At 44.6% G+C, this 24,782-nt stretch overlaps 2 protein-coding genes across 2 annotated transcripts in view; one reads left to right on the top strand and one right to left on the bottom strand.

The window, feature by feature from the left end:
* The first annotated feature begins 11,114 nt into the window (after window positions 1-11,114).
* SLC31A2 (solute carrier family 31 member 2) lies at window positions 11,115-22,769 on the top strand. Its single transcript, XM_075184892.1, has 4 exons — window positions 11,115-11,197; window positions 19,372-19,438; window positions 21,153-21,399; window positions 21,589-22,769. The coding sequence occupies exons 1-4, from the start codon at window positions 11,192-11,194 to the stop codon at window positions 21,773-21,775; spliced, it is 507 nt and encodes a 168-aa protein (XP_075040993.1). The 5' UTR covers window positions 11,115-11,191; the 3' UTR covers window positions 21,776-22,769.
* Window positions 22,770-22,792: 23 nt separating this feature from the next.
* LOC142100956 (protein Niban 2-like) overlaps window positions 22,793-24,782 on the bottom strand; it is a 51,642-nt gene continuing 49,652 nt past the window's right edge. The window contains exon 15 of the mRNA XM_075184891.1: window positions 22,793-24,774. Coding sequence (XP_075040992.1) covers window positions 23,678-24,774 — 1,097 coding nt within the window. The 3' untranslated portion in view covers window positions 22,793-23,677. The remainder of the gene's footprint in view (window positions 24,775-24,782) is intronic.

Here is a 24,782-nt window from a genome sequence, read left to right as displayed (position 1 = left end):
GCAAAATATAAAATATGTGAGATTGTTTGGGGAGACAGTATTAAATTCATTGTAACCTCATTACTCGTATCTATACATTCATGACCAGAATGTATGATTGTATTTAGAGACTGTGGGGTAAATGTATAATACCCCGGTTTTCTCAACTCGCGGGAGATCGGCGTCTTTGCAGCTTAAATTTAAAGCGGCGCTGCCTTGTAAAGGGAAACTTTCCCGCGAGTTGAGAAAACCTGGGTATGATACATTTACCCCCATGTTTCAGTTCTGTCCTCAAAATGCTGTTCACGTATAAAGGACTTGTTCAAAATACCATGTGCTGTTCATTTGCTTATAGTAAGGGATATGTCCATGTGTATCGCTATTTAGTTAGTACTGGAGTGTTTAGCAGTACACGTGCCTGAAGAACAAATTACTTTCCGTGATGGACCAAGCTGTAAGTTAATAGTTCTATTGTGGAGAATATATTCCCTATTCAAATTTGATTCATATTAGCTTGTGGGTTTTGAATGGCCTTCTTAAAGATGTAGGGCCTGACTCATTAAGGAACTTAGAAAACTTACTCAAATTCTTACCTAACTTTAAGTTTTCTAGACAAATCCATGTCACAATGCAAGGGGTGCAAATTTGTTTATTATTTTGCACATAAGGTAAATACTGGCTGTTGTCTTATGTAGCACACAAATACTTGATAGCTTTATTTAATATCCGTCTCCTCTCTGGATGCGTCCCTCTCATCCCTGAAGAACTGCGAAACTTATGCAGACATAGGAATGTATAATACAACTGGAGTGGCATTACATTTGCTTCAGACATACTGTGACACGGAACATGTGGGCAGCATGGAATCGGTCATTTTGGAATATGCTGCATTGAACAGAGATTTAAACCAATATATAGATGCAATGGAGGAGACTGTACTTAAACTAAAACGTGACCCAGCGGATGAGATCCCAGATGTAAGAGAGCTTATACACGAGAGATACACTGCGTTGCAGAAGAATAATTCAGAGGAGGTCCTGAGGCAGGATGACAATATGTCCAGTTTAAAGAACAGTTAAGAGACATAAGAAAACAAATGAGTGTGTCACCGGCCCCTGCAGACAAAGATTTGGAAGATGAAGATGAGGAGATTGCCGTCACCCAGAGCACTCCTATAACACAGTTGGAGATGGTGAACTCAGTGAAAAACATGCGGTCACACAAACGAGAGAGAAGCAGTTGAAAGAATGATTGACAACAAACTTCAGCACTTACAGCACATGTAGGTAACATTGGCACACAGCGGTAGCTGAAAGGAAAAATAGCGCAAGATGGAATTTCCTTGGGGTCCTCCCACCCATCCTTATAATGGATCTTAAAAAAAACATGTAAACTTTAACCAACCACAGCGACAAGGAGTGCCACTTTTATTGCTGAATTGCTTAGTTTGTTTGGCTCCCCACAAAACAAGCTAACAATGGGCTTAAGGCAGTTAAGGTAACAGTGCTGTCAATGAACTCTACAGTGACAAGATGTTGTTGTCATCATCTTCAGCCTCACCCTCATCAGTGTGAACATCATCCTAACACAATATTAATTAATCCCTGCAGGAATCCACCATTACAGAAGTATCTGTGACAAAAATGACAAAAACAAAAATGTAAAACAAAATCTTTTACCTCTCTAAAGAGAAAAGCACATCTTTAATAAAGGTGAAGGTTTACTGTAGAAAAACATAAAATTTGCAAGAATGTAATTTTACCCAAATACTAAGCATTCCAGCATCAGCTAGCTTACTTCTTTCAGCTAGATATCAGCACCTGCAATCTACACTGTCATCATCCTCACCTTCATCAGTGTGTACATCATCCTCACGGAATACTAATTAATCCCCGCTGGATTCTACCATAACAGAAGTCTGTGTACTTTGATCTAAATGTCAGGAAATGCCTTCCTCGTGGAATTTGTAGTTCATTTTACGACAGAGCTGTCATGATTTTTGGGCAATTCTTTTAGACCAGAACAAATGTCAAATTGTTTTGCTGAATCATCTGCATCATCCTTGGGTCTCTTAGAAAAGCTTAGTTTTTCCCTAGCAGCAGTAGCCCGAGAAACTGAAGGAGGGGAAGCCGTCATGTCAGGTACCACTTCAGCTGCCAACTTGCTCACCAGGAGCTCATTGCATCTCTTGTGATCTGGGACAGTGGGAAATAAAGAGAAGACATAGCTCTTAAACCTAGGATCAAGCATAGTTGCCAAAATGTAGTAATACGATTTCCAGAAATTGATAACTTTTTGATCCTGGCGAAGCGATTAAAGTACTTCATCTACAAGTCCGACATACTTAGCGCAATTTCTTTGTTTTATCGCCTCCTTCAATTTTTCAAGGTGCTTTGCCAAAAGTCTAATTAAGGGAATCACTTTGCTCAAGCTAGCAGTGTCTGAACTCGGTTCACAGGTGACTACTTTGATTCGTTTAAGCACCTTGCACAACACGGAAAGTATTCTCCACTGCGCTGGACTAAAATACATTCCCCCTCCTTTTCCAATGTGATGGCTTGTAGAGAAAGCGTGGATGGCTTTTTGCTGTTCCTCCATCCTCACAGGCATATAAAGTGTGGAATTCCACCTTGTTACCACCTCTTGCTTCAGTTGGTGCCAGGGCAAACTTAATTGTTCTTGCAGCTGCTGCAATTTCCTACATGCTGTTGCAGAATGCCGAAAATGTCCCGAAATTTTTCGGGCCACCAACAGCATCTCCTGCATATCCCTGTCATTTTTCAAAAAGCTCTGTCTCACCAAGTAGATTGTGTGAACAAAACAGGGAATGTGATGGATTTCACCCAGCTGTAATACTCTCACAATATTGGTGTCGTTATCATAAATGACATATCCTCAGGAGAGTCCAAACGGGATATGTTGCAATGACATCTCTTAGTTTTTCAAACAGGTTGTCATCGTTATGCCTCTTAGTGTAGCCGGTGATACGCAAATGTAGGATACCACTTCGTATTTGCAACAGGATGAGGGGGATATTTGTGTAACTGATGACAGTGCTAATAAGGGGGATGATGATGATGATGATAATAATAATGATGTTGTTTGTGTAAGTCCTGCACCAGTGGAAGCAGTTCTTGCCAGTGATAAGAAGAAGGCCTTTGTCATGCCTGGGCTTAAGACCAAAAAATCCACTTTGGGAGAAAGAACCAGACAAGAACCCTCAAAGTTTTCCTGCCACTTGGCAGTTGTTACTTGAGTGTTTAGGGGAGGGGGGATTGGATCTTTGCCAGAAACAACCGGACAGGGAGCCCCAAAGTTCTCCTGCCCCTGGGCAGTTTTCACTCAAGTATGTGGGGGAGGGGAACATAGTCTCCAGAAACAGAGGACATGCCAATGGACTATTTGCAGTTGGGTATTTAAGGGTGGACAAAGCACCCAAGGGATGTTGGACTACAATTATCCTACCACGGATGTGTGCACCGGAGTAGCCCGGTTTTATTGTTGTGTCATTTTATGACACAGGGCAGCATAAAGCCCCACTCCAGCTGGGTGGGATGATATGCCCACACTCATGGGACCCTCGTGGGAGATTAAGGAACTGTGTACTGCTGTATACCTTGCCATCAGACCCAGGTGAAGCCACAGCAGGCCAGAGACTTTGGACTTGGGGGGGGGGGGAGAAAGGTTTACTTGGGGCAAGTGAGCCACTGGGGAACAAGGGCTAAAAAAGTGGGGGAGTTATATGTGACGAAACGAGTTTGATAACACCCTAACCAGCCTGTCCCTCGTTTCTCACAAAATGTGGATTATAGCATGTACTTTTTATAGCCCTTGTTTTTGTTCCCCAGCTCAACAGAGTACAAATGCAGTGTCTAATTACATTTGGATAAGGGGACATTCTAGCTCATTGTAAATATGTGGCAATGAGGTTGTTATTCATTGTCCTTAAAGTGAAGCCAGGTGGGTTATGGGTAGGGATCAAGTTGCAAGATACTGGTGAGGGGAAAGGCTACTTAGTATCCATTGTTCTCACGAAGTACTCCAGATGGTTTTCTCTACAATCTGGCAGGGGAGTTTCTGTTGAAGTACAGCTCATCTCCACTCCCCTCTAAAACCCCCTAGTGCAGAACTCACCAATGTTTTACAGGGAGAGACCTGGGGGTTTGCCCAGGGAGGGGAAAGCACTGTGGAAATTTGACCCTAGATATAAGGAGCCACTTTAGGGGTGTTAGATCTTTCTGATCACGTGACCTGAGAGGCGGGGAATTCAACCTTCACCACTATTTGTTAGGTCTGTCTGATCATGTGACCTGAGAGGCGGGGAATTCAAACTTCCCCACTATTTAGTCTTCACTTTGACACTCTACTGTGTCGGAGCAACAAGTGTACTTAGTGTCTGGCTGCTCCTGACCCCTGTGCTTTCCCTGTGCACTTCTCCCTGTGAATACTTGCTGACTTTCTGTGTACCGACCCGGCTTATCTGATTAACCCTGCATCTGCTGAATCCCTGGCAACACGCACTGGCTGGCTTTCTGTGTACCGACCCAGCTTGTCTGATTAACCCTGCATCTGCTGAATCCCTTGCAACACACAATGGCTAACCTTCTGTGTACCGAACCGACTACAGTTCCTGACTCCTCTCGTATTTGTCTCTTCGTGCCTCTCTACTAGACAGCAAGGTACGTCTGGCTTCCTACTTCTTATAGTTAAGCTGTTTAATATCCAGCTAGATGAGGCCTTTTACTGTGTTTCCAGAACCGTTCACCCTACTACTCTCTCTCTACCACGCCGGTGGGCTAACCCAGGGGCTGCAACTATCCCGCCTTGTGGCGGTTCTTGGAGAAGACCGGGGGGTCCGTTAGACTCCGCGCCCTGGGAAGACCAGTGCCAATACTGGTTAGTAGTTTTTCCAGTGAGACGTAACAAGGGGTTGTGAGGTGACGTTCATTCTGGGAATTGATGGCTGGAAGCTGCAGGGTGGCTGGTGGCTCTACCAGTGAAATACATTGGCAGATCCATGGGTTGTCAGGTCTGGACAGCCAGGAGACTGTAACTCCTTAATCTAAAGGGGTTAGGGACAGATCATGTGGTCAACCTGCCTGGCATTTATTTACTGTGTGTACATAATATTCTAGTGATTTTTTTTGTTACAATAAATGTACTGTTTTACTTTTCTAATTGCATTTGCCTGAGTGACTAATAAGAACCTTAGAAGGCATTGGGTAGGCTTCCCTGGCATAGGAAGCCATCCGTGGGTGGCCAGCCACAGTGAAGAGGGTAGAATTGGGTCAGAAAACCCGGTATCTTCACAGAGGAGATGAAACTAAGCAATTCCGCTAACAATGTAGGACTTGTAGATCAAATACTTTATTTGCTTCGCCAGGGTCCGAGATCATCTTGAAATCGGATAACTACATTTTGGCAACTGTGCATGATCCTAGATTTAAGAGCTATGTCTTCTCTTTCTTTCCAGCTGACCCAGAACTCAAGAGATGCAATGAGCTCCTGGTCAGCAAACTGACCGCTCAAGTGGTACATGACACGGAGACTCATCCTCCTTCAGTTTCTTTGGCAAGTGCTGCTAGTAAAAAAATGTAGCTTTCCCAAGACACCCAGTGGTGATGCAGATGAGTCAGCACAACATTCTGACATTTGGTCTGTCTAAAAGAATTCCTCTGTTGTAAAATAAGCTTCAAATTCCACAGGAAAGGCCGTTACCGGCAGTTACATCAAAGTACAGAGACTTCTGTAATGATGAATTTCAGCGGGGATGAATTGGTATTGTGTGAGGATGATGACAGCGTAGATTGCAGGTGCTGGGATCTAGCTGAGAGAAGGGAGCTAACTGATGCTGGTATGCTTGTTAATATTTTGGGTAGAATGGCATGTTGGCATCAACACCTTTCCTGCTATAACTCAGTAGAATGTCACTAGAGACTTTTAAGAAAACTGCCAACCCTTCTCTTTCTGTTTTAGATATGATGCTGCCCAACTGCAGTGGAGACTGCCAACAACCCTTCTACCGCTTCTGTGTCTCTCTGTGAAATGGTGCTGGAACTACGTGGAGGGCGGTACTTAGAGAATACAAAACTCGCGAGATCCAACGACACAACAATTACATTTTGCCTTGTTTTCAGTTTTGAGGGCGCGCAAAAGTACCGAGCTGGTATCTACGCACATGTATATGCAATGTAAAGGCAGATCAGAATGCATGCAACAAAAAAATATTTTCTAAAATAAAGTAAAAACTCTTAATCATCTATAATATTTATTTTTTTAAAGTAAACACACAAATCATGATATTATATAACCCACAATGTGTATAAACCTTTATACAGCCTCTGTAATGTATACCTCCTATATAACCCAGTGTGTAACCCTTTATACTGCACTGTAATGTATACCTCCTATATAACCAGTGTGTAACCCTTTATGCTGCACTGTAATGTATACCCCCTATATAACCAGTGTGTAACCCTTTATGCTGCACTGTAATGTATACCTCCTATATAACCAGTGTGTAACCCTTTATGCTGCACTGTAATGTATACATCCTATATAACCAGTGTGTAACCCTTTATGCTGCACTGTAATGTATACCTCCTATATAACCAGTGTGTAACCCTTTATGCTGCACTGTAATGTATACCTCCTATATAACCAGTGTGTAACCCAGTGGTTCCCAAACTTTTGCAGTTCGCGGCACCCTTAGAGTCTCCATAATTTTTTCAAGGCACCCCTCCAAAATAATTACCGAGCAGTAATATTATATATATTTTTTTTTCAATTATATTTCAGTCAAAGAATAATTGACAACTAACTCACACTGTTACCTCCTTCATCTCCACACACTCCGCCCCCTCTGCATCCAGTCACGCTGCCCCCTCTCACGCTGCCCCTCTGCCCTCTCACTCTGCCCTCTCTCACGCTGCCTCCTCTCACTCTGCCCTCTCTCACGCTGCCCCGTCTGCCCTCTCAGTCTGCCCCCTCTAAGCGTTGCCCTCTCTCACGCTGCCCCGTCTGCCCTCTCACTCTGCCCCCTCTAAGCGCTGCCCTCTCTCACTCTGCCCTCTCTCACGCTGCCCCGTCTGCCCTCTCACTCTGCCCTCTCTCACGCTGCCTCCTCTCACTCTGCCCTCTCTCACGCTGCCCCGACTGCCCTCTCACTCTGCCCCCTCTAAGCGCTGCCCTCTCTCACGCTGCCCTCTCTGATGCTGCCCCTCTGCCCTCTTTCACGCTGCCCATCTGCCCTCTCTCACACTGCCTCCTCAATCTGTGCCTCTGCCTCCTCAATCTGCCCCTCTGCCCTCTCACGCTGCCCTCTCTCACGCTGCCCTCTCTCACGCTGCCCCTCTGCCCTCTCTCACGCTGCCCCTCTGCCCCCTCTTACGCTGTCCCCGCTGCCCCCCTATCACTTTGCCACTCTCTCTGCTCCTCTCACTCTGCCTTTGCCTCTCTGCCACCGTCTCTCACATTCAGTGCCAGAAATGGTTTCTCTTTATATTGGAATTTAAAGTTTGGTCTTGAGAAGGGATTCTGGGCACCTGTACTACATTTGTAAGCAGTGCGGCACATCACATATGATACAAAAAAACCTTCATAGTGCATGAAAGGGTTAAAGCAGCGCCTGCGACCAGCCAGAGGGAAAAGAAAAAAAAACCCAAAACTTACCAATCTGCGCGGCGGCGGGACCCAGCATCCTCCTCTCTCCTGCAGGTTGTCACTGATTGTCGGGCGCGCTGCAGGAGAGAGGAGGATGCTGGGTCCCGGCGGCGCGCAGATTGGTAAGTTTTGTTTTTTTTTCTTTTTCCTCTGGCTGGTCGCGGCACCCCTGGGAGCCGCTGCGCACACTTTGGGAACCGCTGGTGTAACCCTTTATGCTGCACTGTAATGTATACCTCCTATATAACCACAGTGTGTAACCCTTTATGCTGCACTGTAATGTATACATCCTATATAACCACAGTGTGTAACCCTTTATGCTGCACTGTAATGTATACCTCCTATATAACCACAGTGTGTAACCCTTTATGCTGCACTGTAATGTATACATCCTATATAACCACAGTGTGTAACCCTTTATGCTGCACTGTAATGTATACCCCCTATATAACCACAGTGTGTGACCCTTTATGCCGCACTGTAATGTATACCTCCTATATAACCACAGTGTGTAACCCTTTATGCTGCACTGTAATGTATACATCCTATATAACCCAGTTTGTAACCCTTTATGCCGCACTGTAATGTATACCTCCTATATAACCCAGTGTGTAACCCTTTATGCTGCACTGTAATGTATACATCCTATATAACCCAGTGTGTAACCCTTTATGCTGCACTGTAATGTATACCTCCTATATAACCACAGTGTGTAACCCTTTATGCTGCACTGTAATGTATACATCCTATATAACCCAGTGTGTAACCCTTTATGCCGCACTGTAATGTATACCTCCTATATAACCACAGTGTGTAACCCTTTATGCTGCACTGTAATGTATACCTCCTATATAACCAGTGTGTGACCCTTTATGCTGCACTGTAATGTATACCTCCTATATAACCAGTGTGTGACCCTTTATGCTGCACTGTAATGTATACCTCCTATATAACCAGTGTGTAACCCTTTATGCTGCACTGTAATGTATACCTCCTATATAACCAGTGTGTGACCCTTTATGCTGCACTGTAATGTATACCTCCTATATAACCAGTGTGTGACCCTTTATGCTGCACTGTAATGTATACCTCCTATATAACCAGTGTGTGACCTTTTATGCTGCACTGTAATGTATACCTCCTATATAACCAGTGTGTGACCCTTTATGCTGCACTGTAATGTATACCTCCTATATAACCAGTGTGTGACCCTTTATGCTGCACTGTAATGTATACCTCCTATATAACCAGTGTGTGACCTTTTATGCTGCACTGTAATGTATACCTCCTATATAACCAGTGTGTGACCTTTTATGCTGCACTGTAATGTATACCTCCTATATAACCACAGTGTGTGACCCTTTATGCCGCACTGTAATGTATACCTCCTATATAACCAGTGTGTGACCCTTTATGCCGCACTGTAATGTATACATCCTATATAACCAGTGTGTGACCCTTTATGCCGCACTGTAATGTATACCTCCTATATAACCAGTGTGTGACCCTTTATGCTGCACTGTAATGTATACCTCCTATATAACCAGTGTGTGACCCTTTATGCCGCACTGTAATGTATACCTCCTATATAACCACAGTGTGTGACCCTTTATGCCGCACTGTAATGTATACCTCCTATATAACCAGTGTGTGACCCTTTATGCCGCACTGTAATGTATACATCCTATATAACCAGTGTGTGACCCTTTATGCCGCACTGTAATGTATACCTCCTATATAACCAGTGTGTGACCCTTTATGCCGCACTGTAATGTATACCTCCTATATAACCAGTGTGTGACCCTTTATGCTGCACTGTAATGTATACCTCCTATATAACCACAGTGTGTGACCCTTTATGCTGCACTGTAATGTATACCTCCTATATAACCAGTGTGTAACCCTTTATACTGCACTGTAATGTATACCTCCTATATAACCCAGTGTGTAACCCTTTATGCTGCACTGTAATGTATACCTCCTATATAACCACAGTGTGTAACCCTTTATGCTGCACGGTAATGTATACATCCTATATAACCACAGTGTGTGACCCTTTATGCTGCACTGTAATGTATATATCCTATATAACCAGTGTGTAACCCTTTATGCTGCACTGTAATGTATACCTCCTATATAACCAGTGTGTGACCCTTTATGCTGCACTGTAATGTATACATCCTATATAACCCAGTGTGTAACCCTTTATGCTGCACTGTAATGTATACCTCCTATATAACCACAGTGTGTGACCCTTTATGCTGCACTGTAATGTATATATCCTATATAACTAGTGTGTAACCCTTTATGCTGCACTGTAATGTATACCTCCTATATAACCAGTGTGTGACCCTTTATGCTGCACTGTAATGTATACATCCTATATAACCCAGTGTGTAACCCTTTATGCTGCACTGTAATGTATACCTCCTATATAACCACAGTGTGTAACCCTTTATGCTGCACGGTAATGTATACATCCTATATAACCACAGTGTGTGACCCTTTATGCTGCACTGTAATGTATATATCCTATATAACCAGTGTGTAACCCTTTATGCTGCACTGTAATGTATACCTCCTATATAACCAGTGTGTGACCCTTTATGCTGCACTGTAATGTATACATCCTATATAACCCAGTGTGTAACCCTTTATGCTGCACTGTAATGTATACCTCCTATATAACCACAGTGTGTAACCCTTTATGCTGCACTGTAATGTATACATCCTATATAACCAGTGTGTAACCCTTTATGCTGCACTGTAATGTATACCTCCTATATAACCAGTGTGTGACCCTTTATGCTGCACTGTAATGTATAAATCCTATATAACCCAGTGTGTAACCCTTTATGCTGCACTGTAATGTATACCTCCTATATAACCACAGTGTGTAACCCTTTATGCTGCACTGTAATGTATACATCCTATATAACCAGTGTGTAACCCTTTATGCTGCACTGTAATGTATACCTCCTATATAACCAGTGTGTGACCCTTTATGCTGCACTGTAATGTATACATCCTATATAACCCAGTGTGTAACCCTTTATGCTGCACTGTAATGTATACCTCCTATATAACCACAGTGTGTAACCCTTTATGCTGCACTGTAATGTATACATCCTATATAACCACAGTGTGTAACCCTTTATGCTGCACTGTAATGTATACCTCCTATATAACCACAGTGTGTGACCCTTTATGCTGCACTGTAATGTATATATCCTATATAACTAGTGTGTAACCCTTTATGCTGCACTGTAATGTATACCTCCTATATAACCAGTGTGTGACCCTTTATGCTGCACTGTAATGTATACATCCTATATAACCCAGTGTGTAACCCTTTATGCTGCACTGTAATGTATACCTCCTATATAACCACAGTGTGTAACCCTTTATGCTGCACTGTCATGTGAAAACATCTCTGTGAGTCTCCGCCCCATACTGAGTCCGTGACTCCGCCCCTTCCCATCATGCTGTGCAGTAGGTGCAGTCAGCTGAGTTGTGCTGTGTCGGGGTCCAGGGCAGATAACCCGCTGCCATGCAGGTGAGTGACCCTGTTCCCCCATCCGGGCACTCTGTGTATCCGGGCACTCTGTGTATCCGGGCACTCTGTGTATCCGGGCACTCTGTGTATCCGGGCACTGCGGGCTATGAGTCCTAGCTGTGTGACCACTGACTGGTTAACGCCAAGTCTATAAAACAGTGCTGTGATCATTGTTACTGATAGAGACCCAGAGCTGTGCAGACATTATCTCCTTCTCTGCTACATACATTGTTTTACAGATAATGCCATGAGCAGTGTAATGGGGGTAAAGGTAACACAGTCAGACCAGTAAATCCTTGAGATCAGGGTGTTTGGCCGCCCCTCTCCCCCATAGTACATACTGATAGTAGGTTGGTATTTATGAATTAATACAATTGTTTTTAAATACAGAAAACAACTAATTGAAAACAGATTTGTCCATGAGCAACAATATTGCCTTCCATAGCATGTCCGCATTAAATGTAAAATTGCTATAGATCTATATGTAAAACCTGTTTCCTAAAATACATATGAATACCTGGCCATGTATTGTATGCAAAGTGCTGATAAATTTGCATTTAAAGCATAGGTAGACATACTTCATGACTGATCACATATCTTCCAAATGTTAGGAATCAGAATTATTGTAAGAAAAAAAAAAGTAAAAGGAGCATAGGTCTACTTGATGCTCTTTGTACCTGTCTGATTTAGAAAATCTAACATTTAGTTGTTATTGTGTGCCTCTTAGTCCATTAGTGTGTATACTGTAGCAGAGCCGTAACTAGGACTGTTCAATTGGGGCGACCGACCAGGGAGCAAAGCTGAGGAGGGGCGCAGTTTATGTATATTTTAGGTTCATTTGGTTAAAATTTAGGGGGGGATTTTTGTTTCTTGCCCCAGGTACTAAAAGTTACGACTGTGTACTGTAGGCACCTTTACGTCACACTACACCTCTCTCAGTGGTCCCCTCTGGCTAATATGATTTGGTTCTTACCTTGAGGACTTCCAGCCTTCACTGTGCCCCCAAGCATTTCACTATGCCCCCTCATCCCTCACTAGGGACTTTGACGTCCTCACGGAGCCCCCAGATTTCTCACTGCGCACTTTGACATGTCTCACTGTGCCCCCAGGCATCTCTCACTATGCCCCCACATCTCTCACTGTGCCCTCAGGCATCTCTCACTATTCCCCCACATCTCTCACTACGCACTTTGACATCTCTCACTGTGCCCCCACATTCCTCACTGCGCACTTTGACATGTCTCACTGTGCCCCCAGGCATCTCTCACTATGCCCCCACATCTCTCACTGTGCACTTTGACATCTCTCACTGTGCCCCCAGGTAGCTCTCACTGTGCCCCCATATTCCTCACTGCGCACTTTGACATCCCTCACTGCGCACTGCGACATGTCTCACTGTGCCCCCAGATATCTCACAGTGTCCCACATCTCTCACAGTGTCCCACATCTCTCACTGTGCCCCCACATCCCTCGCTGCGCAATCTGACATCTCTCACTGTGCCCCCACATCCCTCGCTGCGCAATCTGACATCTCTCACTGTGCCCCCACATCCCTCGCTGCGCAATCTGACATCTCTCACTGTGCCCCCACATCCCTCGCTGCGCAATCTGACATCTCTCACTGTGCCCTCACATCCCTCGCTGCGCACTTTGATATGTCTCACTGTGACCCCAGGCATCTCTCACTATTCCCCCACATCTCTCACTACGCACTTTGACATCTCTCACTGTGCCCCCAGGCATCTCTCACTATTCCCCCACATCTCTCACTACGCACTTTGACATCTCTCACTGTGCCCCCACATTCCTCACTGCGCACTTTGACATGTCTCACTGTGCCCCCAGGCATCTCTCACTATGCCCCCACATCTCTCACTGTGCCCCCAGGCATCTCTCACTATTCCCCCACATCTCTCACTACGCACTTTGACATCTCTCACTGTGCCCCCACATTCCTCACTGCGCACTTTGACATGTCTACCTGTGCCCCCAGGCATCTCTCACTATGCCCCCACATCTCTCACTGCGCACTGCGACATGTCTCACTGTGCCCCTAGATATCTCACAGTGTCCCACATCTCTCACTGTGCCCCCACATCCCTCGCTGCGCAATCTGACATCTCTCACTGTGCCCCCACATCCCTCGCTGCGCAATCTGACATCTCTCACTGTGCCCCCACATCCCTCGCTGTGCAATCTGACATCTCTCACTATTCCCCCACATCTCTCACTACGCACTTTGACATCTCTCACTGTGCCCCCACATTCCTCACTGCGCACTTTGACATGTCTCACTGTGCCCCCAGGCATCTCTCACTATGCCCCCACATCTCTCACTGTGCCCCCAGGCATCTCTCACTATGCCCCCACATCTCTCACTGTGCACTTTGACATCTCTCACTGTGCCCCCAGGTAGCTCTCACTGTGCCCCCATATTCCTCACTGCGCACTTTGACATCCCTCACTGTGCACTGCGCCATGTCTCACTGTGCTCCCAGATATCTCTCACAGTGTCCCACATCTCTCACTGTGCCACCACATCCCTCGCTGCGCAATCTGACATCTCTCACTGTGCCCCCACATCCCTCTCTGCGCAATCTGACATCTCTCACTGTGCCCCCACATCCCTCGCTGCGCAATCTGACATCTATCACTGTGCCCCCACATCCCTCGCTGCGCAATCTGACATCTCTCACTGTGCCCTCACATCCCTCGCTGCGCACTTTGATATGTCTCACTGTGCCCCCAGGCATCTCTCACTGTGCACTTTGACATTTCTCACTGTGCCCCCAGGCATCTCTCACTATTCCCCCACATCTCTCACTACGCACTTTGACATCTCTCACTGTGCCCCCACATTCCTCACTGCGCACTTTGATATGTCTCACTGTGCCCCCAGGCATCTCTCACTATGCCCCCACATCTCTCACTGTGCACTTTGACATCTCTCACTGTGCCCCCAGGTAGCTCTCACTGTGCCCCCATATTCCTCACTGCGCACTTTGACATCCCTCACTGTGCACCCACATCCCTCACTGCGCACTGCGCCATGTCTCACTGTGCCCCCAGATATCTCTCACAGTGTCCCACATCTCTCACTGTGCCCCCACATCCCTCGCTGCGCAATCTGACATCTCTCACTGTGCCCCCACATCCCTCGCTGCGCAATCTGACATCTCTCACTGTGCCCCCACATCCCTCGCTGCGCAATCTGACATCTCTCACTGTGCCCCCACATCCCTCGCTGCGCAATCTGACATCTCTCACTGTGCCCCCACATCCCTCGCTGCGCAATCTGACATCTCTCACTGTGCCCCCACATCCCTCGCTGCGCAATCTGACATCTCTCACTGTGCCCTCACATCCCTCGCTGCGCACTTTGATATGTCTCACTGTGCCCCCAGGCATCTCTCACTGTGCCCCCAGGCATCTCTCACTATTCCCCCACATCTCTCACTACGCACTTTGACATGTCTCACTGTGCCCCCAGGCATCTCTCACTATGCCCCCACATCTCACTGTGCACTTTGAAATCTCTCCCTGTGCCCCCGGGTAGCTCTCACTGTGCCCCCATATTCCTCACTGCGCACTTTGACATCCCTCACTGTGCACCCACATCCCTCACTGCGCACTGCGACATGTCTCACTGTGCCCCCAGATATCTCTCACAGTGTCCCACATCTCTCACTGTGCCCCCACATCCCTCGCTGCGCAATCTGACATCTCTCACTGTGCCCCCACATCCCTCGCTGCGCAATCTGACATCTCTCACTGTGCAATCTGACATCTCTCACTGTGCCCCCACATCCCTCGCTGCGCAATCTGACATCTCTCACTGTGCCCCCACATCACTCGCTGCGCAATCTGACATCTCTCACTGTGTCAGATTGCGCAGCGAGGGATGTGGGGGCACAGTGAGAGATCACACCCTGATCTCAAGGATTTACCGATCTGACCGTGTTACCTTTACCCCCATTACACTGCTCACTCGCTGAGCAATCTGACATCTCTCACTGTGCCCTCACATCCCTCGCTGCGCACTTTGATATGTCTCACTGTGCCCCCAGGCATCTCTCTCTGTGCCCCCAGGCATCTCTCACTATTCCCCCACATCTCTCACTACGCACTTTGACATGTCTCACTGTGCCCCCAGGCATCTCTCACTATGCCCCCACATCTCACTGTGCACTTTGACATCTCTCACTGTGCCCCCAGGTAGCTCTCACTGTGCCCCCATATTCCTCACTGCGCACTTTGACATCCCTCACTGTGCACCCACATCCCTCACTGCGCACTGCCACATGTCTCACTGTGCCCCCAGATATCTCTCTTAGTGTCCCACATCTCTCACTGTGCCCCACATCTCTCACTGTGCCCCCACATCCCTCGCTGCGCAATCTGACATCTCTCACTGTGCCCCCACATCCCTCGCTGCGCAATCTGACATCTCTCACTGTGCAATCTGACATCTCTCACTGTGCCCCCACATCCCTCGCTGCGCAATCTGACATCTCTCACTGTACCCCCACATCACTCGCTGCGCAATCTGACATCTCTCACTGTGCCCCCACATCACTCGCTGAGCAATCTGACATCTCTCATTGTGCCCCCACATCCCTCGCTGCGCAATCTGACATCTCTCACTGTGCCCCCACATCCTTCGCTGCGCACTTTGACATTTCTCACAGTGCCCCCAGGTATCTCTCACTGTGCCACCACATCCCTCGCTGCGCAATCTGACATCTCTCACTGTGCCCCCACATCCCTCGCTGCGCAATCTGACATCTCTCACTGTGCCCCCACATCCCTCGCTGCGCAATCTGACATCTCTCACTGTGCCCCCACATCCCTCGCTGCGCAATCTGACATCTCTCACTGTGCCCCCACATCCCTCGCTGCGCAATCTGACATCTCTCACTGTGCCCCTACATCCCTCGCTGCGCAATCTGACATCTCTCACTGTGCCCCCACATCCTTCGCTGCGCACTTTGACATTTCTCACAGTGCCCCCAGGTATCTCTCACTGTGCCACCACATTCCTCAGTTTAAGTAGCATGTGTCACTGGGTGTGGAGACTGGCAAAGTGCCTGTTCCAGGGTACATTACTGTTTCACACAGTAGGAGAAGAAGCACTGTAGTTGATAATCTAACTAATTATTAGTGGCCCGTCCCTGTCCCTCCCTGCTATAGGAGAATGATCGCAGCTCATGCCTGGCAGGTGATAAATAGAGCAGAGAACTGGAGGATCCTATAACCCCCTAGAGGTGTACAGCTGCACACAGAGACACACACAGAAGACAGCTGTATGTTCTGTCATTACTAAGAGATGAAGAGTGTTGTGACACACCGTTCTTTCCCTGGGAACACACAGAATACATGGTTCATGTAACATCTGAATTACTTGATGTATTTGGGTCAGTCACAATGTATTAACCTGTTCATGTAGTATATTGCTGTTACAACTTAGGTCCCTCTGAATCTACCACGATCCTCATTTACTGTATGCAGCCCTATTAATAGTGATATAAGGACAGTTTACTTTTGTTTGTGCCTGTTACTAAGTGTCCATGTAGGCAGATTATTCACTGTGTGCCAGTGTGCACCACGCTGGTCAGTGATCTTTACTTCTCAAGTTGTAGGTACATAATACCTATAATATAACATTCAAGCATGTTGCCGGCTGTCATGGACAGTTAGACCCATCAGTGCCTCTTTTCCCATACTTTGCCCTCCTGACAGGGGAATCTACCATGTGTAACGCCATGTTTGTGCTGCAGTTTGGATCACACCCATCTGCCACATCGTTCTGTTGATGTCGGGGAATTCAGGGAATTTAGTAAGTTGCCGCAATGGAGCACGACCGCCGTACATTATAACTATGGGCTTTGCTCATGGTGGGCTGAGTGGAGGGTTAATCTTAATTAATCCTGCTCCCACCAATATGAAATAGAGGATTCCACACCTCCCCAAATGCTTTGTTACATGAATCAGAGTCGGCACTGGAGAAATCAGTCCTCTCTGTTATAGCGCTATGAGTGGTATGCAGTACACTGGATAACAAGCATTAACAGGAGATAATGACCAATAAAATAACACACAGTGCCAGGGGAGCCCGGGCATCCCTGCTGGGGTGACATGATGCTGCCTGTGATAGACACCCTCAGCTGGCAGAGGTCCCTCCACACCCTTGCTACCCTAATTCTAGGTGACTACCCCCTGACTTTATATATATATATATATATATATATATATATATAATGAAAATGGTCAATATTGTTTGCGGTTGACACTGCAAGTTAAAGTATATTTGGCGCTATTACGCAAGTATTCTACTGTTACTGCTCAGTGAAGTGCATTATTTCATGTATAGAGCAAAACATTTTTAATACCTACCCAGCAGTAAGGGTACAGGCGATTATAATGCTAGTAAAATACATGTATACAGGTCTAACAGTAGAAACCATTGTTTCTAGTGCCATTATAACCCACTAGCGTATTTACTAGTTTCAGATTTGCCTTCTGGTTTTCAAAAAAAAGTATCTACTCCTTTTTGCGTTTACCGTGAGAATGCCTTTAATCTTTTTAACCCTAGTTAAAATAATAGTAACAAATGCATGTAAAATGTTAAGTGCAAAAAATAAAGGCTCTCCAAAACGAACGTAAAAAACCACTTAATATACAACACATTAATAAAAATCATAGTGCCGCCTTCCTAACCGAAAAAAATGCATGTAAATTATTTTCAATTATTACATTTTTTTAATGTCATTTCTTTTTACGTACTGATATATATATATGTTAAAGTGATTAAATTAACTGGATTTTCAAAGTATAGAAACTTGTAACATATCTTAAACATGTATTTTTTTTTATTTGTAAATACAGCTTCTGTAAATGTAAGTTGTTTCTTCCCAGTCTGATTTTTTTTTTCTAATCAATAAACATCTCTGCTGTTAAAATATGTGCAGTAAACATTGCAAGAACTCCTGTATCGCTTGTAAATCAATATGAGATGAAATGGGCGTGGCTTAGATTAACTTCGAAAAAGGTTTCTGTTAAAATTAAACAAAGAAAAAAAAAACTACTGTAGTGTGAAAATACTGTGATTGTGGACTTATATTGTGTCTGTGAACATTGGTGTATATTGTTTTATTATTACCATTTATTTATATAGCGCCACTAATTCCGCAGCGCTGTACAGAGAACTCATTCACATCAGTCCCTGCCCCATTGGAGCTTACAGTCTAAAGACAGACAGACACACACAGACAGACACACACAGACAGACACACACAGACAGACACACACACACAGACAGACACACACAGACAGACACACACAGACAGACACACACACACAGACAGACACACACAGACAGACACACACACACAGACAGACACACACACACAGACAGACACACACAGACAGACACACACAGACAGACACACACAGACAGACACACACAGACAGACACACACAGACAGACACACACAGACAGACACACACACAGACACACACACACACACACGTCAATTTGTTAGCAGCCAATTAACCTACCAGTATGTTTTTGGAGTGTGGGAGGAAATCGGAGCACCCGGAGGAAACCCATGCAAACTCCACACAGATAAGGCCATGGTTGGGAATTTAACTCATGACCCCAGTGCTGTAAGGCAGAAGTGCTAACCACTTAGCCGCCCCAGTTTTAATGACTAGGGATTATTTACTTCAGCCTTCCCTTTTCTTACAAAGGATCACTGAATAATAGAAGTGTAATGTAGCTATTAACCTCTTCCCTGCTAAATACAGTGTAATGTAGCTATTAACCCCTTCCCTGCTAGACAATGTAATAACCCCGTTGGCATTACTGAACCCTACACCAATCTATAATCCCTGAGTATGTAAATGTGATATAAATTTAAAAACCAAACTATGTTCCTCAAGTATTCTGCTTCCTTGTAAGACAAATCGTGCACTTATTAACCACTAAAGTATTGACAAATGGTTGGAAACAACAGAACAGTTTCTCCGACCACGTAATAATGTTGTGTAGTTGCGAGTTGCCCATTCTTGTCACATAACTCATTGTAAAAACATTCCATGATGAATGCAGAACAGACACACCTAGTGGCAAAGATGATCTTATACTAGCAACTCTGTTTTTTTTTTTCCTACAGATGCATTTTATTTTCTCCGACAATGTGACCTTGCTGTTTGATTTCTGGACGGTCCAGACTCTAACAGGTATTTTTTTGATACACATTACAACCACGCTACAGGCTGTTTAATCACCCTTGGGGGTCAGCCACCTCGTTCATCCGTTCCAGGATAATTTCAGAGAGGTTTCTGTACGACAATTGTAGGCGTATATAGATATAGTTCTCCTGCTCTTCAGTTATGCTGTTCTTTAAACTTATCCATAGACTTGGAAAAGGTAACCATTAGAACACGTTACTTCTTTTAACAAATATTTTCTAGAGCTTTTCTTAAGGATTAAGAAAAAGGTCACATCCATGTCTGACCTTTGCTCTGATTAAAAAAAAAAAAAAAAAAAAAAACTATTGCTTAGTAAAGTGTTGTAAGCAGGGTAAGTTTTATCTGACGTCTGGAATATTATAGACTAGTTCTGTTAATTTCCATTTCTTAGTAAAGGGTTGCTGTCTTATGACTCAATGAATCACTTCCGCTAGATGTATGTTTTTCATAGATAGGACTAGAATTAAAAAAACAACAACAAAAAACTACAAGTAAGCAAACTTACAAATAAATGTAAACATGTATTTAGTGTAGAAATGAATACGCCATTCCTTATTGGTCTTTAATTCTGGGGCGAGTTCTGGTGTAGGGGAGTTTTTCTACTTTTCTGTTCGTCTTGGGGAGGGGGGGGGGGGAGTGTTGGAATAAAATGTACCTTTTAGTGTTGGAGTTTCCCTTTAAGCTGTGGCAGAGAATCTGGACCAAGTCTATAGCACATGTGATATCCACATGATTAGACAGAGTTTGAGCTATTTTTATTTATCAGGTTCCGTAACTTTTTCTTGTGTGGATTTGTCGATTCATTGTGGCTTTTATTGGACACTCCTTCCCCCATTTATGTATGATTTCTTTTTTTTCCGGTTTTATTCTTCCACATAAATTAAAAATGTAAAAAGGCAACTTTTCAGCGCTCCAATTCATAGATCTCGCAGATTATTTTTCAAATGTCGTAGTCACCTTTAAACTGCACCTATGAACTATACACAGCGGGGGCAGACAATATTCAGTATGCGTTTAGGGTCTCAGTGCTGTTCCTAGTATATTGGTAGGTTGGAATCTCACGAGTTGTAGGTGTTGGGTCTATTCCATGAACAGTGTTCTATTTCCAGGAAGTCCTCAGATACACAGGGTGACCTAATGCAACGTTATGCAAATAATCCCATGAGATTAATCATCTAATGGGGTGGGGGGAGGAAATAAAACAACAAGAAAAAAAACTTCCTCTATTTCGGTTTCCAGGATCTCCTAAAATTTCGCAAGAGTTATTCAAGTCTATGGAGGAGAGTTATTGCCTTCAATTCACGCTAGGTGATTAAATAGCCACATTACATGAGCACATAGGAAACAATGGGTTGCAATATGATCAGCCTCTATTGTGAGATTACTCTCATAGGGAAAATCTTCAGTTTTATTGGCCGCAATGCATCGTTGTTCACGTTGCACACCTGGTGAGTATACCTGTTAGGCTTCTTCAGATGTCTTATAGTTTAATCATTAGATTTGTATGCTTTTACCAGTAACCAGGCTGTGCTTGTTTTAATATATAAAAGGCCCAAGGTACCATATTAACATTGAATTTCATGATGAAATATGAGCCATGCAAAGACCTTTCAAAATACATAATAGACAATGTACAGTGAAGAGACTTGACACTGAAATGTTCTTATGTGATGCCAGACTCATACCCAATCTCTCTCTGTAGGTCTGGTGCTCTCATGCCTGGTTGTCCTGCTACTCACTATCCTCTATGAGGTTTCAAAGGTCTGGAAGTCAAATCTCCTCACTAGGGTCCTACTGACGTTGCCAGTAACTCCAGATTCTACTTCTTCCCCATCGCTCATCTCCGATACGGAGCCTAACTTTGATGTGACCTCGGACCCTTTGTTTCCTGGTGATAATGCAGAAACCGTCAGATCTCTTCCTGTGAGATATGCACCTTCTACATCTTGGTAAGTGCCCAGGTTCCCTCACTCTTGTCAAAGAACAGTCTGTTGTCAACCATGTTTGGTACCTGAGCTAGTTCCTCTTCATGCTGGGTTGTGTAACATCTTTTATTGTGTGTATGTTCTGGCACCTATGATGTTGTTGTGTATCCTGACCATCACCCTCCCCATTCATGTCTCTCTCTTTGTACGCAGGTGGTGGTTCCTGCACTCCTCACTTGCCCTCCTGCACACGGCCCAGGTTTTCCTTGGCTATATGCTGATGCTGTGCGTTATGTCCTACAATGCTGCTATCTTTCTGGCCGTTCTCGTTGGATCTGGCCTGGGTTACTACCTGGCCTTCCCTCTTCTCGCTAAATACCCTAAGGCCCATAGCTTGTAGCTAACTGCCAGATGGAGGTGGATCGTCTTCCAATGCTTCTTGCACAGAATGGCGTCATGGACACGCTCTTCCAGACACTCTGACCCTGATGCCTCAGCCAATGACTGTTGTTGCCGCAGAATGTTTTTTTTTAAATTCCCTGCTGTTTACCAAAACAAAAATCCTTTACTTGATGTAGACACCATTTCATTTGAACCTACTACTATTCGTTCAGATTACCGGTGTCTTTGTTAGCGACAGGTCTGACCACTAAGTTTAGATGGGTTGTGCCGCTATGAATTTTGGGTGCTAGACAGGGGGCACCTCAGAGCTTTGGAATTTTTTTTTTTCTAGGGTTCCTATAATTCTGACAGCTAGACAGTCATGGAACCATTTGGTGCCTTAGTGATACACGTTTAATGAACAAGTCAGTTTTTCTTGTATACATGTGAAGGGATCTTTAGCAAATCTATTGAGGTTGCTCAGTATTTAAGACGGAGTTGTTCACCGTCATGCAACTTTATCAGTTTGTATGGTCCCTCCGTCAACAGAACACAACGCTAAAGCTTGACGACGTCTGGTTTTTGTTTTTTTCAGCAAGTTCTTTATAGTATCCAGACTTGACTTATTTTATTTACTTAACATATGTGCTTTGTTCTCTGACAGAGAGCTTACTCAATGGATCAAAGGCATATTACAAAAATACTCAACTCAGTCTATTATATATTATAAAGACTTTGCTGAAAAACATGGAAAAAAGGCCAAAGAGCAGCATTGTTGTAGTGAAAGTTACAAGAGGGCACACACAGACCCAAAAATAAGATTAACAGATGTAAATCTGTAACCCTCAGGTATTTGTTTTTAAAAGGATACTGTACAACACAGTTTAGTAAAATGGTCAATCCTAGTGGGACATTTGTCATAATCTATTTTAAAACAGGACCATGGGCGTACATTATATCTCAGGCAATGGGGAATAATATTGTCCCTACAAAAAAAAAAAAAACACAGAAAATGTTTTACACATGGCTCTGGATCTCATATAATAAAGGTTTTTTTTATTTATTAATAATTAGAAGCTTTTTGACTTAAAACATTTTAACGTTTTAATAAAATATATTTTAAAAGGATAATATGCAGGGTCTTGATTGGGAGACGGGATAAAAAGGCACCATTTGGCTTAGAAAATAAAAATAATGGGTCGTGCATGGAATGGAAATGCTTCCACATTCTCTCCACTCACTCTCGGAATGTGAAAATGTCCTTTAAGGAGATGTCCACAAAGGAGGATGGAATGTCATTAAGTGTGAGTTGAACACAGAGGCTGGGCAAGTCACATACTTACTCTATGCCTCCATCACTTAAGCCCCTTGCAAACGCCAACACTTTCACAACGGGCAAATTGAAGCAGTCTCCTTAATGGCTTTGGGTTAGTGTTAATGTGTCATTGATGTATATGCAGTGTTTATACAAGTGTAATTTTAGGAAGGGTGCACACAGGTATTTGATAAGTGGCAGTACTTGAAAAGGTGTAACAGGTACAGTAGTTTACAAAAATAAAGCTCTGGGGGTACAATTGGCATGAGCTCAGGACACTGCACATGGTCTACAGGGTGTAGGAGAGAAGCAGTGGGTGTATTGGTGAATATTAAACTTATCAGGTCAGTATACAATAGCAGACATAGGGTAATGGTCAGGTGCAGTGATGTGTGCTGGCGACTGGGATGAATATTAAAAAAAAAACAAAAACACTGAATACTGAAAAGTCTTTTTGAGATGGAAGAAATTTCAGCCCTGGCATAGCAGAGAGACAAGTGGAGCCAAAAAGCATTTAAATAAAGTAGTTTTGTGCGAAAGGAGGGCAAGCCTGGCGCTGCGTCTAACCTCCATAAGAGTTCATTTTACAGCCTCGGTCGTGGGTTCTCAGAATTGGGTATTGACTTCATCTTGCTTTTGGGGAGCTGGTACAGGAATTTCCCTGTAACCTTCACCCTCTTCTTCCTCCTCACTCATGGGAGACTGGAATCCACTATCGTCCGGAGTGGAATGTACTACATGTGTCGTAGAAGATTGCAACTGCTCTAGCGGACTTTCCACTTTAGAAGGGGCAACGAGGGTATCTGTAACCTCCTGTGCCGGCAAAATCTGAGGATGGATATTTTTTTCCTGTGGCAAGTGGTCGTCTGTCTCCACCCTATTGTGTTCTTGGCTTAGATATTGCAGTACCAACTCGTGGTTGGGTACCTTGTTCTCAGCAACTTCAACATTTGGTTCAGGAGGAGCAACATGGTCGCCTTTGGCCAAACTTCCCGGTGCCACATGTCGCAGGTCCACTTTCTGATCAGTGTGAACGTCTTCATCTTGTTCATCAGGTTTTAAAACCTCTACCTCATCGTAATCTCGTACTAGTTCTCTCTCTGGTGCTATTTGTGCACTATGGATGACTGGTACATTGTCCTGTGTTACTATTTCCTCTGCATGACTGTGATCCAGTTCAACTTCATGACTGTGATCCAGTTCAACTTCATGACTGTGATCCAGTTCAACTTCATGACTGCCATTAGGTAAAATGTACTCTTCTTGTTGGCTCTCCTGAACATCACTAGGTATTGCCTGCTCTGTGTGTGTCTTGGTGACGCGGGTTACCTCTTCTTCAGGCTCTGCACAGTCCGATGTCTCAGCCGTGTCCCTTACTGGAACTTCAACATCAAACTCTTTGACCAGCATGCCACGGATTTTGTGGACATCGCTAGATTCTGGTTCCTCCGGGATGTCTTCGTTGACTGGGGCCTCCTGGCACGATTCCTGGCCCTCGGGCAATTCATCATCCTGAATAATAGACACCACTTGGCGAGTTCTGCCATGCCGGCCTCCAGAGTCTTCAGTGCTATTGGCATATTCCTCAGTCCAGTTAATGGGTGGGCCTTCACCCAGGAGGTGAAGGTTGGGGTCACTGTTGTGCATCACCATGCTGTCCCGGTACAAGTTATGTTTGCGCTGAGTGGCAGCATCCTTAACCGCTGAAAAA

The sequence above is a fragment of the Mixophyes fleayi genome, chromosome 9 (assembly GCF_038048845.1).
Source record: "Mixophyes fleayi isolate aMixFle1 chromosome 9, aMixFle1.hap1, whole genome shotgun sequence".
NCBI lineage: Eukaryota > Metazoa > Chordata > Amphibia > Anura > Limnodynastidae > Mixophyes > Mixophyes fleayi.
Note: the sequence above shows the minus strand (reverse complement) of the source record. Positions and strands in the feature narration are given on the sequence as shown.